The 17,567-nt window shown below is 47.2% G+C and overlaps 1 protein-coding gene and 1 long non-coding RNA gene across 4 annotated transcripts in view; one reads left to right on the top strand and one right to left on the bottom strand.

Annotated features, from left to right (window-relative positions):
• Positions 1-16,205, bottom strand: part of LOC141161483 (uncharacterized) — a 126,482-nt gene extending 110,277 nt beyond the window's left edge. For both annotated transcript variants that reach the window (XR_012250633.1, XR_012250634.1), the window contains exon 1: positions 16,070-16,205. This is a non-coding gene — a long non-coding RNA (uncharacterized lncRNA). The remainder of the gene's footprint in view (positions 1-16,069) is intronic.
• Positions 1-17,567, top strand: part of COL3A1 (collagen type III alpha 1 chain) — a 132,763-nt gene that overhangs the window by 36,462 nt on the left and 78,734 nt on the right. For both annotated transcript variants that reach the window (XM_073646298.1, XM_073646297.1), the window contains 3 exons: positions 2,295-2,369; positions 9,233-9,286; positions 10,054-10,107. In XM_073646298.1, the coding sequence (XP_073502399.1) occupies positions 2,295-2,369; positions 9,233-9,286; positions 10,054-10,107 (183 nt within the window). The remainder of the gene's footprint in view (positions 1-2,294; positions 2,370-9,232; positions 9,287-10,053; positions 10,108-17,567) is intronic.

The raw sequence follows: 17,567 nt of genomic DNA, 5'->3' as shown, positions 1-17,567 counted from the left end.
TTATTTTTTAAAAACTTTTTTTTTTTTTTTTTTACTGTTCACTGTATTTGTTAGTCCCCTTGAACCTGCGATCATCCGATCACTTATGCTATATCCAGGAATGCCACAGCATTGCCGTATATAGCAGAAATCACAGTCTCCTATATATGCCAGCCACAGGCTGGTTTTCACAGGAATACTGTGATGACATACACAGGGGTCTTCAGCAGACCCATGGCCGTCATGGCAACCCACCAGCAGCCCACGATTGTATCACAGGAGTGCCGATGAGGTGTTAGAATGGCGCGCCCCCTCCTGTATAATGTAACTATTGTATTAATAGGTTAAGACTCCTTAATAATGAGAAGGACAATTCAAATAGATTCTATATTCTAGAATATTAACTGTCTTATCTGAAATTCTTTTACGGGTGAGGTAACGCAGTATGGATAGCGTATTACACCTATCCAGCCAGGTATTATTGCCTTATACTGCGTGCTGCCCAAAAAAAATTAAAATCTATTCTATTCCCTATCGATAATGCTGTTAGATGCATTTACAATAGGGACAGGTGCTGCTAGATGGTATCATCACCAGCTACAGATGAGTGTTCATTCTGGTCGCATAAATGTCTTCCACAGTCCATAAGTTTATTTTTTTATTTCTTTGGCCTTATATACAAGTCATTACCCTGGAAAGAATGTTTCTTAACTTTTTTTCCATTTTACCTTGTTTTTTGTATGGTTTTTTTTTGTCAGTCCGTAACATTGTTCACAGGTATGCTATTTGTCAGCGGCCAACTGTGAATAGGTTTGAATCCACAACTGCAATACTTTAAATGGAGTGTAATATTTGGCATGCTCACAAAAATTGCTGGATTATTAGGGCAGTCATATGGGATCGCGTCTGATGGCCACAGTTTCTGGCAGTCGCCTAATATTATGGTATTTGTCAGCGACTAAGTGTCAATTGGTTCAACAAAACACAGCTGTCTGACCTTAAATGGAGTGAAATATTTGGCATGCTCCACAAAATTTCTGTAATATTATGGCAGTCATATTGATTACGTGCGTTTGATCATTGAAGAAAGTTCATCTGCTTCCACAATACAGTAATATGAGTAAAACTAAAAAAATCTGTCTGTATTCTGCGAAAAAGCAAATGGAGCCGTAAAATGGTGTACACTGATACACTGCTACAAACTATAAATGTAGGACAATATTTTCCACGTTCACTACAAATGGCTGATTTTGGAACACAGTTATATGTGATACGTCTGATGGAGAACAATGGTTTTAAAAAGCGGGCCTGTAGTTTATTAATACTATTCTTCACAGAGACCTCATGTGAATAGCTTCACCGACACACTGCAACAAAACGGAGGCCAATATTTTCCACGTTCAGTTCCAATTTCTGGATTTTTATCGCTGTAATATGGAAAAGCTATGGCTGTATTCTGCAGTGCTAACAAGCAGATGGAGCAGAAAAATTGTGTACTTTGCTTTTTAAGCAAATAATCAGGATTCAAATAAAAACAAATTAGCCCTGGCCCCTGATATCTGGGACTAGGTCTACAAATATCTGTAACAACAGCAGCAGCAGACAGAACGTGCTATGGACTCTCTTGCACTATATGCACTGCAGTCTGCCACATACACTGCCTGCCTGCCTAACTCCTGCTATCACCACTGAATATATGCAGCTGGATTAGTTCTCAGAAGGACTGTTAGTTCAGATGGATATATAGATATGCTGTGGAATACCTATACTAACTATAAACAAGCAAATCTCTCCCTGACACAGCAGCAGCTCTCCCTACTCTGCCTGTTTCTGGGTTAGACTGTGACGAGCATAGCGGCACGAGGTCTTATATAGACCTGATGACGCTATGCAGCCAGCCAATCACTGTAATGCCCACAACCAACATGGCTACGGTATTACAGTGCGTGGCAAGCAATCCCTGCATGTTCATTGGCTCTCTAAAGAGCACCAAACATGCAGGGCAGGGACCCGAGCTCCCGCCCGAGCAACCCAGATATACTCGCCGAGTTTGTCGAGCACCGTGATGCTCGGGCGAGTACCAAGTAGTGGCGAGCATGTTCGCTCATCACTAATAATAAACTGAAATTATGTGAATTCATAATTTAATAATGAATAAATGAAATTAATCTGCATAAAACATGACATTTACAGCTCTATATTTGAGAAATATTTGGATGAGGGCAGGGGACTGTTTAAATATATGGACAACGTACTCTGTAAAACCTCAGAATGCATCAAACTTTAATAATGATGTGGTTATTTTTTTTTTACAGATTTATCGTCCTCAGTATGACTCCAAATCTGGAGGATATGACTTCAAATCAGGTTCCGGTGGTCAAATGATGCTTGTAAGAGTAACTTTATTTCCCAATGTTTTTTATTGAAATTATTTTAAAAACGTCTATATTTTTACCCCTTATTTAAAACTTGTGAACTGATTCCAGCTGCCCAAACCTCAGGAGGCATGAATCAACAGTCTGGCAGCACTACTGTAGCCAGGTATGGTTTACTTTGAAACACTGCAGCATTTCAGAGAAAACATACTTTGAAAAGTCGATTGGAGACAAAGTATCAACTGAACGAAGGTCCTTTCCTGGCCGCTTCTTGTTGGACCACAAAGATTGATAGATCTCTCTCCATTTTCATGTATAGTGAGAGATCTTTCATTCAAAAGGAATAGAAGTGGGACCTGGGACCTAAGGAAACTGCCTCAAACTCGTCAGCTGAAACATATAGGCCAGATTCATTAAGACTGGTGTCAGATTTAATGAACAGAAGGAATCTTCTGAAAACCATGCGTCTCCGCTAGAAATGTTACTCAGGACTGGAGCAGATTTTTGAAGTAAGTTATGCCACTAAAGTGGGGCAACTTTTCACAAATTTGATGGGCCAGCTTAGCCTCACCCCATCTTACCAATGCCTCACCCTTGATGCGACCATATTGGTATAGATGACCGAGATAAGCGTGACAGCGCCAACCTTTGCAATATTTTGGCTCGTCTTCTGAGTTGCAGAAAAATATTGCTACTTATTAAGATGTTAATGGCAGAATTCTCATGCAAACAGCTTAATGAATCACCACATAGTCCTGGACATCTTTTCAAAGCTTTCTCTGCTACAGTGTTTCAGAGTAAAACATACACGACTGTAATATCAAAGACGGACTCTGATATTTGATGCCCGTGTTTTGAGCAGTATGAATTAGATGGTTGGCTCCCTTTATAGGGAAACTCTTAGGACTATTTTAGTAATCAACCAAATAGTATGGCGGCAGAGGTCTTAGAACAATAATAAAAAAATGATCCCACTTTTGTAGTAATCTGCAGCTCCATCGCTCAGAAATTGAGCTTTACAGCTACAAGCAAATAAACCTGGGAGTGCTCTAGGAGGCCTGCTGTAGCACTTCTAGGAGAATTTGCACGTGGCTTCCAAGCTCAATTTCTCAGGGTTGGCACATTGAATTGCGACAAGATACGTAACTTTTGTATACAGCCATACTACTATGGCATCCTGACTGGTTCTCTTTAAGTTGTTGAATTATACAGTAATAATTCCCATTTTTTCATGTTTGAAGATGTTCTCAAAAACAAAACACTTATTTCAGTATATTATGTACAAGTTGAATACATTAAACTTTACATACACATTTGGACAATTAGCTGTCTTCTCAGGCAAAAAAGGAGCTGATTCATTAAGATTGGAGTTGTACACTGGTGTATTAATTAGGTGCATGTACTCAGTGGCATGCGCCTCCATGTGCACTGCCAGAAATGCTACACCAGTAAGGGACGTTGCCATGTCCCATCCTGTCCATGCCCCATCCTGTCCATGCCCCATCCACTTTGGTGGGGTTGGCTGGACTTATATGAAAAAAACAAAAGAATCAAAATTGTTGGATAACTGCATTGCAAAGAAAATTTGCAACTTTTCAAATTGTTTTTTGCCAAAAAAACCTGTTGTAAATACTTTAATGAATTGCAGCCATAATGTCCAAACACATCCATAAGCTGATGTTCCTTAAATTCTGTTGAAGAAGAGAAGATGAATATAGAATAGTGTAAATACTTGTAATATGCAAGCTGGATCATACAAGACAGACCAATTATAATCCAGAAAACAGGGTAAAAATCCAGCACTAGATTTAACAATTAAAACCTTTATTTCTTCTCTTTAAAACATGTTCCATGTTACAATTATTGCAATTTTATACCTGACAGAACATGGGAAAAATGTATTCTTACATATGAATGGCTGCCTTTAGCTTCAATTACAAGGCCCGTAGAAATTAGTTGACTGCTGGTCTTGCTGCAGACAACCACTTTAACTACTTAAGGACCAGGCAATTTTTTGTTTTTGTGCTTTCGTTTTTCACTCCCCTTATTTCAAGAGCCATAACTTTTTTATTTTTCTGTTGATATAGTCATGTAAGGGCTTGTTTACTGTGGGACGAGTTATAATTTTGAATTACATAATCCATTTTATCATATGATATAATGGAAAGCGGGGAAAAAAATCTGAGTGGGAAAATAGCAAAAAAAAAAGTGCAAATCAGCAATTGATTTTGGGATTTTTATTTAGAGCATTCATTTTACTGTAAAAATGACCTGGCAATATGATTCTCTAGGTCAGTATAACTATGGTGATACCAAACATGCATAGTTTTTGTTTTATTTAAGTCGTGAGAAAAATTCAGAAATGTGTAAAAAAATATATATATATATTTTGCTTGTGTCTGCCACTTTTCGAGTGTCGTACAATTTTTAATTTTCGGGATGTGGAGATGTGTGAGGTCTTGTTTTTATTGATACTATTTTGGGATACTTGCAATGTTTTGATAGCCTGTTATTAAATTTTTTTCGGTCGAAAAACAGCAATTCTGGCTTTTGGATTTTTTTTCCCCTTTACGCCATTTACTGACTGGATTATTTTATTTTATATTTTGATACATCAGACTTTTACGAATACAGTGATACCAAATATGTGCATTTTTTACCAGGATAGGTATGAGGGGGTACCATGCATACCAGGATTGGGGGGTGAGGGGTGCCATGCATACCAGGATTCGGGGATGAGGCGTGCCATGCATACCAGGATTGGGGATGAGGAGTGCTATGCATACCAGGATTGGGGATGAGGAGTGCCATGCATATGAGGATTGGGGATGAGGGGTGCCATGCATAACAGGATCAGGAATGAGAGGTGCCATGAATACCAGAATTGGATATAAGAGGTGCCATGCATGCCAGGATTGGGGAAAAGGGGGCCATGCATACCAGGATGAGGTGCCATGCATATCAGAATTGGGGAGTGAGGGGATCATGCATACCAGGATTGGGGGATGAGGGGTGCCATTCATACCAGCATTGGGGATGAGAGGTGCCATGCATAACAGAATTGGAGATGAGGGGGTACCATACATACCACATTTGGGGGGTGAGGGGACCATACATACCAGGATAGAGATGAGGTGGTACCATGCATACCAGGATTCTTGGGAAAGGGGACCATGCATACCAGCATTGGGGATGAGGGGCGCCATGCATACCAGGATTGGGGGGTGAGGGGACCATGCATACCAGGATTGGGGGGTGAGGGGTGCCATGCATACCAGCATTGGGGATGAAGGGTATCATACATACCAGGATTGGGGGGTGAGGGGGGTAGCATACATACCAGGATAGGGATGAGGGGGGTAGCATACAAGCCAGGATTCGGTGGTGAGGGGACCATGCATACCAGGATTGGGGGGATGAGGGGTGCCATGCATACCAGGATTGGGGGATGAGGGGTGCCATGCATACCAGGATTGGGGATGAGGTGTGCTATGCATACCAGCATTTGGGGATGAGAGGTACCATACATACCAGGATTGGTGAGTGAGCGGTGCCATGCATACCAGTATTGGGGGGTGAGTGGGTACCATGCATACGAGGAGTGGGGATGAGAGGCGCCATGCATACCAGGATCAGGGATGAGGGGTGCCATGCATACCAGGATTGGGGATGAGGGGTGCCATGCATACCAGGATTGGCGATGTGGGGGCCATGCATACCAGTATGAGGGATGGGGTGCCATGCATACCAGGTTTGGGATGAGAGGTGCAATGCATACCAGGATGGGGATGAGGGGTGCCATGCATACCAGGATTTGGGGATGCGGGGTGCCATGCATACCAGGATCAGGGATGAGGGGTGCCATGCATACCAGGATTGGGGATGAGGAGTGCCATGCATATCAGGATTGGGGATGAGGAGTGCCATGCATACCAGTATGAGGGATGGGGTGCCATGCATACCAGGTTTGGGATGAGAGGTGCAATGCATACCAGGATGGGGATGAGGGGTGCCATGCATACCAGGATTTGGGGATGCGGGGTGCCATGCATACCAGGATCAGGGATGAGGGGTGCCATGCATACCAGGATTGGGGATGAGGAGTGCCATGCATATCAGGATAAGGATAAGGGGTGCCATGCAAACCAGGATTGGGGGTGAGGGGTGCCATGCATGCCAGAATTGGGGGTGAGGGGTGCCATGCATGCCAGAATTGAGAGTGAGGGGTGCCATGCATACCAGGATTGGGGGTGAGGGGTGCCATGCATACCAGGATGGGGATGAGGGGTGCCATGCATACCAGAATTGAGATGAGGGGGTACCATGCATACCAGGATTGGGTGGTGAGAGGTGCCATGCATACCAGGATTGGGGGGTGAGGGGTGCCATGCCTACCAGGATTGGGGGATGAGGGGTGCCATGCATGCCAGCATTTGGGGATGAGGGGTTCCATATATACCAGAGTTGGTGGGTGAGCGGTGCCATGCATACCAGGATTGGCGATGTGGGGGCCATGCATACCAGTATGAGGGATGGGGTGCCATGCATACCAGGTTTGGGATGAGAGGTGCAATGCATACCAGGATGGGGATGAGGGGTGCCATGCATACCAGGATCAGGGATGAGGGGTGCCATGCATACCAGGATTGGGGATGAGGAGTGCCATGCATATCAGGATAAGGATAAGGGGTGCCATGCAAACCAGGATTGGGGGTGAGGGGTGCCATGCATGCCAGAATTGGGGGTGAGGGGTGCCATGCATGCCAGAATTGGGAGTGAGGGGTGCCATGCATACCAGGATTGGGGGTGAAGGGTGTCATGCATACCAGGATGGGGATGAGGGGTGCCATGCATACCAGAATTGGGATGAGGGGTTCCATATATACCAGGATTGGCGATGTCGGGGCCATGCATACCAGTATGAGGGATGGGGTGCCATACATACCAGGTTTGGGATGAGAGGTGCGATGCATACCAGGATGGGGATAAGGGGTGCCATGTATACCAGGATTTGGGGATGCGGGGTGTCATGCATACCAGGATTGGAGATGAGGAGTGCCATGCATATCAGGATAAGGGGTGCCATGCAAACCAGGATTGGGGGTGAGGGGTGCCATGCATGCCAGAATTGGGGGTGAGGGGTGCCATGCATGCCAGAATTGGGAGTGAGGGGTGCCATGCATATCAGGATAAGGGGTGCCATGCAAACCAGGATTGGGGGTGAGGGGTGCCATGCATACCAGGATTGGGGGTGAAGGGTGTCATGCATACCAGGATGGGGATGAGGGGTGCCATGCATACCAGAATTTGGATGAGGGGGTACCATGCATACCAGGATTGGGTGGTGAGGGGGTACCATGCATGCCAGCATTTGGGGATGAGGGGTACCATATATACCAGGATTGGTGGGTGAGCGGTGCCATGCATACCAGGATTGGGGATGTGGGGGCCATGCATACCAGGATGAGGGATGGGGTGCCATGCATACCAGGATGAGGGATGAGGGGTGCCATGCACACCAGGATTGGGAATGTGGGGGCCATGCATACCAGGATGAGGGATGGGGTGCCATGCATACCAGGATTGGGATGGGGTGACATGCATACCAGGATTGGGATGAAGGGTGCCATGCATACCAGGATTGGGGATGAGGGGTGCCATGCATACCAGGATTGGGGATGAGGGGTGCCATGCATACCAGGATTGGGGATGAGGGGTGCCATGCATACCAGGATTGGGGATGAGGGGTGCCATGCATACCAGGATTGGGGATGAGGGGTGCCATGCATACCAGGATTGGGGATGAGGGGGGGTCATGCATACCAGGATCTGGGATGAGGGGGCCCATGCATACCAGGATGAGGGATGAGGTGCCATACATACCAGGATGAGGGGTGCCATGCATACCAGGATGGGGATGAGGGGTGCCATGCATACCAGGACCTGGGATGAGGGGTGCCATGCATACCAGGATAGGGATGCGGGGTGCCATGCATACCAGGATAGGATGGGGGCAGCACATAACAGGATTTGGGAACAGGATGGAGGCAGCACAAATACCAGGATGGGGGCAGCACATACCTCCATGGGAGATCATATACCAATAAATATGCTCGCCACCTGGGCGTAGAACGGGTTCAATAGGTAGTTCTTTATATGGGCATATAAATGTCACAGCAGCAATCCATCCATTTATTACATTCCACGTGATCATTTTGAGACTTTTATAGGATTCAATTCCTTTTGTAAGAACTTCTAAGCCAAAAAAAATATGCATTTGTTATCTTTTGATTCTTAGCTATTGTCAAGCTGTTTTTCATTATTGATTAACTCCTGGGCCTATGTTCTACTTCTGTTCATTCCACTGTTACCAGATATTTGAATTAACTATAATGTGTCAGTAGTCCTGCGGCCCTGAGAATGCTGTTCTGTGTTAGTGTATGTGGCCAGTATTTGCTTCAGACATTTCTGCATCAAAAACATGTCTCTTGGCAGGAAAAATGCTGCTTAAAGAACGCATGTCTTTGCTACGTTTTTGTGTGCTTCTTTTTTTTATGAATTTTTATTCATTAGAGTGGGTGAAAAACGCTGCAAAAAACGCTGAAAGAATTGACATGGTGCAGACTTGAAACCGCTTCAAATCTATAAGTAATAAATAAGCAGCATGTGAATCTGATTTCACAAATTTCATTCAGTTTGCTCAGACAGTAAATTGCTGCATTTTATCAGGCAAAAACTTGATGGAAAAACCCAAGTGCAACATGTGCACATACCTTTACAGAAAGTAAAAACTTTTGTAAAGACAAATCTTGTAAAGTATAATAACTAAAGACTAGTAACAATTTGAAGTAAATGCTTTATCTTGTATTTATATTTAGGGTTCACCAGGACCTCCTGGACCCCCAGGCTCACCGGGACAATCTGGCCAACCTGTAAGTAGATTTATAAATCTTGCTCTTTATATATATGTATATATGTGTAAATGCCTTAGCTACAGATGGCTAAATAGTATGATTCCAAGTGTGGCCCATTGTGGTTGACTCGTCCTGATTTCACACATTAGTTTTTTGTTGCTTGTTGGTTTTTTTTTTATATGTGCGCTGTTGTTTTTGCAGATAGATCATGAACTCATTACAATAATTGTGCCTATTCACATGTGCCTTTAGCAGGCCAATTGTTCTTAAAAAAATTCCTACTTCAAAGGGAATCTGTAACCAGAATTTTGGTGATAGATTCACCAAAGGCCATTGGTGAGAGAATATCAGGCAGATGATCAAAATAGTAAACAAAAACCTGTCCTTGTTGCCCATAGCACGCAATCACATTGTGGTTTTTAATGATACTAAAGCTGTTTATGAAGTGCTAGCCGAGTCCTTACTGGGTGACAGAGATATTTTTTTCTTTTAAATCGTTTTGATAAATGAGGTTCAGTATGCTTTTCCAGGAATTCACTAGTTTTCTGTGTATTGTCCGATATATCGTACTCCTTGTGGTACATCCTTGAACCCAGGACTCTCTAGTTTAGTGAATTCCTAGAAAAATGTGTCTTATTTGGTAGGGATATATGCAACTATTCTGCTTCTACTCCTCTTTGCTTCATCTTTTTTCTTTTTCTATAGCTTATATCTGGATATAGCAATGCTGGTCATGTGTCTGAATAATCAATATGCATTTATTTCCTCTTGTTTTCTGCCAACAGGGATCCCCTGGTTATCAAGGATCCCCAGGTGAATCTGGACCACCTGGTCCTCCTGTAAGTCATTGCGTTATATAAATCTGTCCACTTTGTGCACATGATGTCTTTTTCAGGCAGATTTCACTCTGAAAACCACCTGAAAAAGCGATTTCTAACCTCTCAAAGAATGAACATATGCATTTCGTTGTAAAAACGACCTGTTCATATGTTCAGGTTTTTGATTATCCTTTAACAGCTTCAGGTCTCTACAGATGCCAAGTGGTTAAAAGAAGTAACCGGAGAATTCTTCAGGCGTTTTCTGCTCTGAATATGCTCTATACTTTACAATACAAGTCAATGGGAATACTGAAAAGGCACCCAGGCAATTTTTAAGTGTCAATGGCGTCAATGTTGAACGTTGTTAAAAAAAAAAAGACCATAAAACACCAGTAAAAAAAAAAACAAACAAAAAAAAAAAACACAAAAATGAAGGAAAAAAAAACCGCTAAAAATAAAACTTCGGTGGTCTAAAACTTTAAAAAAGTGCTCAGACGAAAAAAAAACACTAAAAGTGAAGCTTTAGGGTATGCGTCTCCTTGCACCTGCGGATCACCCACGGAAACTGACATGTGCGGCGTCTTTCAGGACCGCAGCATGTCAATTTCTCTTGCGGGTCTGCATGTGGACTTTCCCCATAGACTAGCCTCTATGAGGAAAGTCCGCAGGTGAAAAAAATAAATGGCGCCGCTCATTTGCATAATGGGCGGAGGCCGCGCAGCTGTTCCACAACGTCGGGGCCACAGCCGGCTCCGAACAGTGAGCACATTCTCTTAGGAAGAAAAAGCTGTCATTTCCCAAAGCATGTTCTTCTTGAAAAATTCAGCAGGTTCACCTGCCTGAAAAAGACATCAACATTTCTTTGAGGTTTAATATATGTTACCTTGTTAGTCTCTTAGAAAACTTTGATCATCATGTGCATGCATAGCCCAGTTATTGACCTTACACTCACAATCTTGAAGCTTTTATAGTGATGTCGACTTTAACCCCTTCATGACCGGATCATTTTCCATTTTTGCGTTTTTGTTTTTTGCTCCCCTTTTTTAGAGAGCTAGAACTTTTTTATTTTTTGTTCAATATGGCCATGTGAGGGCTTATTTTTTGCGGGACGAGTTGTACTTTTAAACGCCATCACCATTTTACCATATCGTGTATGGGAAAAAAATTCCAAATGCGGTGAAATTGCAAAAACAATGCAATTCCAGAGTTGTTTTTTTGTTTTGTTATTTACCACGTTCACTAAATGCTAAGACTGCCCTGCCATTATTATTCTCCAGGTCATTATGAGTTCATAGATAACAAACATGTATAGGCTCTTTTTTAATTAAGTGGTGAAAAAAAATTCCAAAGTTTGCTAAAAAAAAAAAAGGCGCCATTTTCCGAGACCCGCAGTGCCTCCATTTTTCAGGATCTGGGGCCAGGTGAGGGCTTATTTTTTTGCGCGCTGGGCTGACATTTTTATTGATACCATTTTGGGGTAGATCCGAAGTTTTGATCGCCCGTTATTGCCTTTTATTACAATGTTGTGGCGACCAAAAAAATGTAATTCTGGCGTTTGGAATTTTTTTCTCATTACGCAGTTTACCGATCGGATTAATTCTTTTTTTATATTGATAGATCGGGCGATTCTGAATGCGGCGATACCAAATATGTGTATATGGGGTTTATTTTTTATTATTTTATTTTGAATGGGGCAGAAGGGGGGTGATTTAAACTTATATTTTTTTAATATTTTTAAAAACTTTTTTTTACACTTTTTGCTTGCTTTAATAGTCTCCATAGGAGACTAGAAGGAGCAGCTGTCCAATCGCCTCTGCTACATAGGAGTTGAGCAGATCGCCTCTATGTAGTAGAAATGCTCATGTGCTATGAGCGCCGACCACTATCTTTACATGACAACCACAGGGGTCTGCTGCAGACCCAGGGTTGACATGCCCACGCATCGGTGACCCACGATCACCAATGGGCGGGGCCTAGGACACGCTTCCCAGAAGCGCAAGTTAAATGCCGCTGTCAGAGATTGACAGCGGCATTTAACTTGTAAACAGCCGCGGGTGGATCGCGATTCCACCCGCGGCTGTTGCGGGCACATGTCAGCTGTATAAATCAGCTGACATGTGCCCGATTCAGTGCGGGTTCAGCGCCGGAGCCCGCGCTGAACAGGGGGTGCCGATGTGGTGCGTACTATTAAGTAACAATGTCGGAAAGGGGTTAAAGAGACTGTCAGCACAGAATGACTGTTCAAAAAAAACTCCATGGTGCAAAAAAATTATTTAAATACACCTTCCAACCTGCATGTTTACCCTTAATGTTTACTCCACCCCCCTCTTCTTTGATTCGCAGCTCTGGCTTCATAGAACCAGAGAAGGGAGGACATAGATAGAAAACAAGCAGGTGGGAAGGTGTATATAAATGTTGTGCTCCGCCGTAAAGCACTGAGCACCTGTACTTGATTTGAGCAGTCATTCTGTGCTGACAGAGTCTGTTTAAAGGGACTGTATGGTCTATAATATAACCGGAGATGCGTCCCTCTCTCTGAAGCCTTTATAGATTGCGCCAGCGTCACATGCCTACACAGTCTGGCTCCAGACAGAAGAACGCATCAAGCCGTTACAGGTAAGAGGAGTGTGTATGGCGCCGGATATCACGGTATGCGTAGGCACTGAACGCATACCACGATCTCCGGCGCCATACTTACATACTTATCTGACTGGGAGGAGTGTTGCCACGGCGCCTCTGTTTGGTCCCGAGGCTGGAGTGAGGCGTCGGAATCGGCGCATGCGCATAGCACTATCCGGCGCCATTTTCCTGAAGACACATTTGCAGTGTGTCTTCAGCAAAATGGCGCCGGACAGCGCGGTATGGGCACGTGCGTACTCCGGCAACACACTCCTCTCCCGGTCTCCGGCAGAACGGGACACAGCGCTGGAGCACAGGGAAGAAAGGTGAGTATAAGTGTTTATTTTTTTGTATGTGTGTGCACCGTGATAGCGATGAGGGGTACCATACATACCAGGATTGGGGGGGTGAAGGGACCTTGCATACCAGGATTAGGGGGTGAGGGGTGCCATACATGCCAGGCTAGGGATGAGGTGGTACAAGGCATACCAGGATTCGGGGTTGAGGGGACCATGCATACCAGGATTGGGGGGTGAGGGGTGCCATACATACCAGGATAGGGTTGAGGGGGTACCATGCATACCAGGATTGGGGGATGAGGGGACCATGCATACCAGGATTGGGGGGTGAGGGGGCCATGCATACCAGGCTAGGGATGGCAAGGCATACCAGGATGGGGGGTTGAGGGGACCATGCATATCAGGATTGGGGGGGGTGAGAGGACCATGCATACCAGGCTAGGAATGAGGGGGTACAAGGCATACCAGGATTCGGGGTTGAGGGGACCATGCATACCAGGATTGGGGGGTGAGGGGTGCCATACATACCAGGATAGGGTTGAGGGGGTACCATGCATACCAGGATTGGGGGATGAGGGGACCATGCATACCAGGATTGGGGGGTGAGGGGGCCATGCATACCAGGCTAGGGATGGCAAGGCATACCAGGATTCGGGGTTGAGGGGACCATGCATACCAGGATTGGGGGGGTGAGGGGTGCCATGCATACCAGGATAGGGATGAGGGGGTACTATGAATACCAGGATTGGGGGATGAGGGGACCATGCATACCAGAATTGGGTGGTGAGAGGGGGACCATGCATAACAGCATTGGGGGTGAGGGGACCATGAATATCAGGATAGGGATGAGGTGTACCATGCATACCAGAATAGGGATGAGGGGTATCATGCATACCAGGATTGGGGGTGGGGGGGGGACCATGCATACCAGGATTATGGGGGTGAGGGGACCATGCATACCAGGATTAGGGGGTGAGGGGTGCCATACATACCAGGATTGGGGTGTGTGGGGACCATGCATACCAGGATTTGGGGGTGAGGAGTGCTATACATAAGGATTGGGGGGTAAGAGGCCCATGCATACCAGGATTGGGGGGTGAGGGGCCCATGCATACCAGGATTGGGGGGTGAGGGGTGCCATACATACCAAGATAGGGATAAGGGGGTACCATGCATACCAGGATTAGGGGGTGAGGGGTGCCATACATACCAGGATTGGGGTGTGTGGGGACCATGCATACCAGGATTTGGGGGTGAGGAGTGCTATACATAAGGATTGGGGGGTAAGAGGCCCATGCATACCAGGATTGGGGGGTGAGGGGCCCATGCATACCAGGATTGGGGGGTCAGGGGTGCCATGCATACCAGGATTGGGGAGTGAGGGGGTACCATGCATTCCTCGATTGGGGAGTGAGGGGGAACCATGCATTCCTCGATTGGGGGTGAGGGGATCATGCATACCAGCATTATGGGTGAGGGGTACCATACATACCAGGATTCAGGGGTGAGGGGTACCATACATACCAGGCTAGGGATGAGGGGGTACAAGGCATACCAGGATTAGGGGTTGAGGGGACCATGCATACCAGGATAGGGATGAGGGGGTACAAGGCATACCAGGATTTGGGGTTGAGGGGACCATGCATACCAAGATTGGGGGGTGAGGGGTGCCATACATACCAGGATAGGGTTGAGGGGGTACCATGCATACCAGGATTGGGGGTTGAGGGGACCATGCATACCAGGATAGGGTTGAGGGGGTACCATGCATACCAGGATTGGGGGGTGAGAGGACCATGCATACCAGGATTGGGGGGTGAGAGGACCATGCATACCAGGATTGGGGGGGGGGTGAGGGGTGCCATGCATACCAGGCTAGGGATGAGGGGGTACAAGGCATACCAGGATTCGGGGTTGAGGGGACCATGCATACCAGGATTGGGGGGTGAGGGGACCATGCATACCAGGATTGGGGGGTGAGGAGTGCTATACATAAGGATTGGGGGGGGGTAAGAGGCCCATGCATACCAGGATTGGGGGGTCAGGGGACCATGCATACCAGGATTGGGGGGTCAGGGGTGCCATGCATACCAGGATTGGGGGGTGAGGGGGTGCCATGCATTCCTGGATTGGGGGGTGAGGAGAGGTACCATACATACCAGGATTCGGGGGTGAGGGGTGCCATACATACCAGGATTGGGGGGTGAGGGGGTACCATACATACCAGGATTGGGGGGTGGGGGCCATGCATACTAGCATCCTGGTATATATGCTGGCCCTCCCCTCAATCCTTGTATATATGCTGGCCCTCCCCTCAATCCTTGTATATATGCTGGCCCTCCCCTCAATCCTTGTATATATGCTGGCCCTCCCCTCAGTCCATGTATATATGCTCTCCCCTTCAGTCCATGTATATATGCTCCCCCCTTCAGTCCATGTATATATGCTCTCCCCCCCCTCAGTCCATGTATATATGCTCTCCCCCCCCCTCAGTCCATGTATATATGCTCTCCCCCCCTCAGTCCATGTATATATGCTCCCCCCCCTCAGTCCATGTATATATGCTCCCCCCCCCTCAGTCCATGTATATATGCTCCCCCCCCCTCAGTCCATGTATATATGCTCCCCCCCCCTCAGTCCATGTATATATGCTCCCCCCCCCTCAGTCCATGTATATATGCTCCCCCCCCTTCAGTCCATGTATATATGCTCCCCCCCCCTCAGTCCATGTATATATGCTCCCCCCCCTCAGTCCATGTATATATGCTCCCCCCCCCCTCAGTCCATGTATATATGCTCCCCCCCCCCTCAGTCCATGTATATATGCTCCCCCCCCCCTCAGTCCATGTATATATGCTCCCCCCCCCTCAGTCCATGTATATATGCTCCCCCCCCCCCCTCAGTCCATGTATATATGCTCCCCCCCCCCCCTCAGTCCATGTATATATGCTCCCCCCCCCTCAGTCCATGTATATATGCTCCCCCCCCCCTCCCAGCTTGCTGGCGCCACTGTGCATCGCATATTTAAAAAAAAAAAAAATGACATAATAAACACTGATACTCACCTTTCTTCTTCTCCCGTGCAGCGTCCTCTCCTGTAGCCGGCACATCTAGCTTGAAGTGTATTGCAGCGCACGAACTTACCAGGCACGTACGCTGCAATACACGCTGCTGGTCAATCAGAGGTCATGCTGGCCTCTCATTGGCCGGCTAGCGTCATGCTGGCCTCTGATTGGCCAGAAGCCGCTGCCATATGATTGTCCGACAACGTCATGCTGGCCAGAAGCCGCTGGCATGTGATTGGTTGGCCCACGTCATGCTGGCCTCTGATTGGCCAGAATCCGCTGGCATCTGATTGGCCGGCCCACGTCATGCTGGCCTCTGATTGGCCAGAATCCGCTGGAATTTGATTGGCTGGCCCGCGTCATGCTGGCCTCTGATTGGCCAGAATCCGCTGGCATTTGATTGGCTGGCCCGCGTCATGCTGGCCTTTGATTGGCCAGAAGCCGCTGGCATCTGATTGGCCGGCCCAAGTCATGCTGGCCTCTGATTGGCCAGAATCCGCTGGCATTTGATTGGCTGGCCCGCGTCATGCTGGCCTTTGATTGGCCAGAATCCGCTGGCATTTGATTGGCTGGCCCACGTCATGCTGGCTTCTGATTGGCTGGAAGCTGCTGGTATCTGATTGGCCTGACGACGTCATGCTGGCCTCTGATTGGCCAGAATCTGCTGGCATCTGATTGGCCGGCCCACGTCATGCTGGCCTCTGATTGGCCAGAATCCGCTGGCATTTGATTGGCTGGCCCGCGTCATGCTGGCCTTTGATTGGCCAGAAGCCGCTGGTATCTGATTGGCCGGCCGACGTCATGCTGGCCTCTGATTGGCCAGAATCCGCTGGCATCTGATTGGCCGGCCGACATCATGCTGGCCTCTGATTGGCCAGAATTCGCTGGCATCTGATTGGCCGGCCCACGTCATGCTGGCCTCTGATTGGCCAGAAGCCGCTGTCATCTGATTGGCCGGCCGACATCGTGCTGGCCTCTGATTGGCCAGAATCCGCTGGCATCTGATTGGCCGGCCGACATCATGCTGGCCTCTGATTGGCCAGAATTCGCTGGCATCTGATTGGCCGGCCCACGTCATGCTGGCCTGTGATTGGCCAGAATCCGCTGGCATTTGATTGGCTGGCCCACGTCATGCTGGCTTCTGATTGGCTGGAAGCTGCTGGTATCTGATTGGCCTGACGACGTCATGCTGGCCTCTGATTGGCCAGAATCTGCTGGCATCTGATTGGCCGGCCCACGTCATGCTGGCCTCTGATTGGCCAGAATCCGCTGGCATTTGATTGGCTGGCCCGCGTCATGCTGGCCTTTGATTGGCCAGAAGCCGCTGGTATCTGATTGGCCGGCCGACGTCATGCTGGCCTCTGATTGGCCAGAATTCGCTGGCATCTGATTGGCCGGCCCACGTCATGCTGGCCTCTGATTGGCCAGAAGCCGCTGTCATCTGATTGGCCAGAATCCGCTGGCATCTGATTGGCCGGCCGACGTCATGCTGGCCTCT

This window comes from Phyllobates terribilis, unplaced genomic scaffold (genome assembly GCF_046119375.1).
Source record: "Phyllobates terribilis strain yellow unplaced genomic scaffold, ASM4611937v1 Scaffold_9__5_contigs__length_417890890, whole genome shotgun sequence".
NCBI classification, from domain to species: domain Eukaryota; kingdom Metazoa; phylum Chordata; class Amphibia; order Anura; family Dendrobatidae; genus Phyllobates; species Phyllobates terribilis.
Note: the sequence above shows the minus strand (reverse complement) of the source record. Positions and strands in the feature narration are given on the sequence as shown.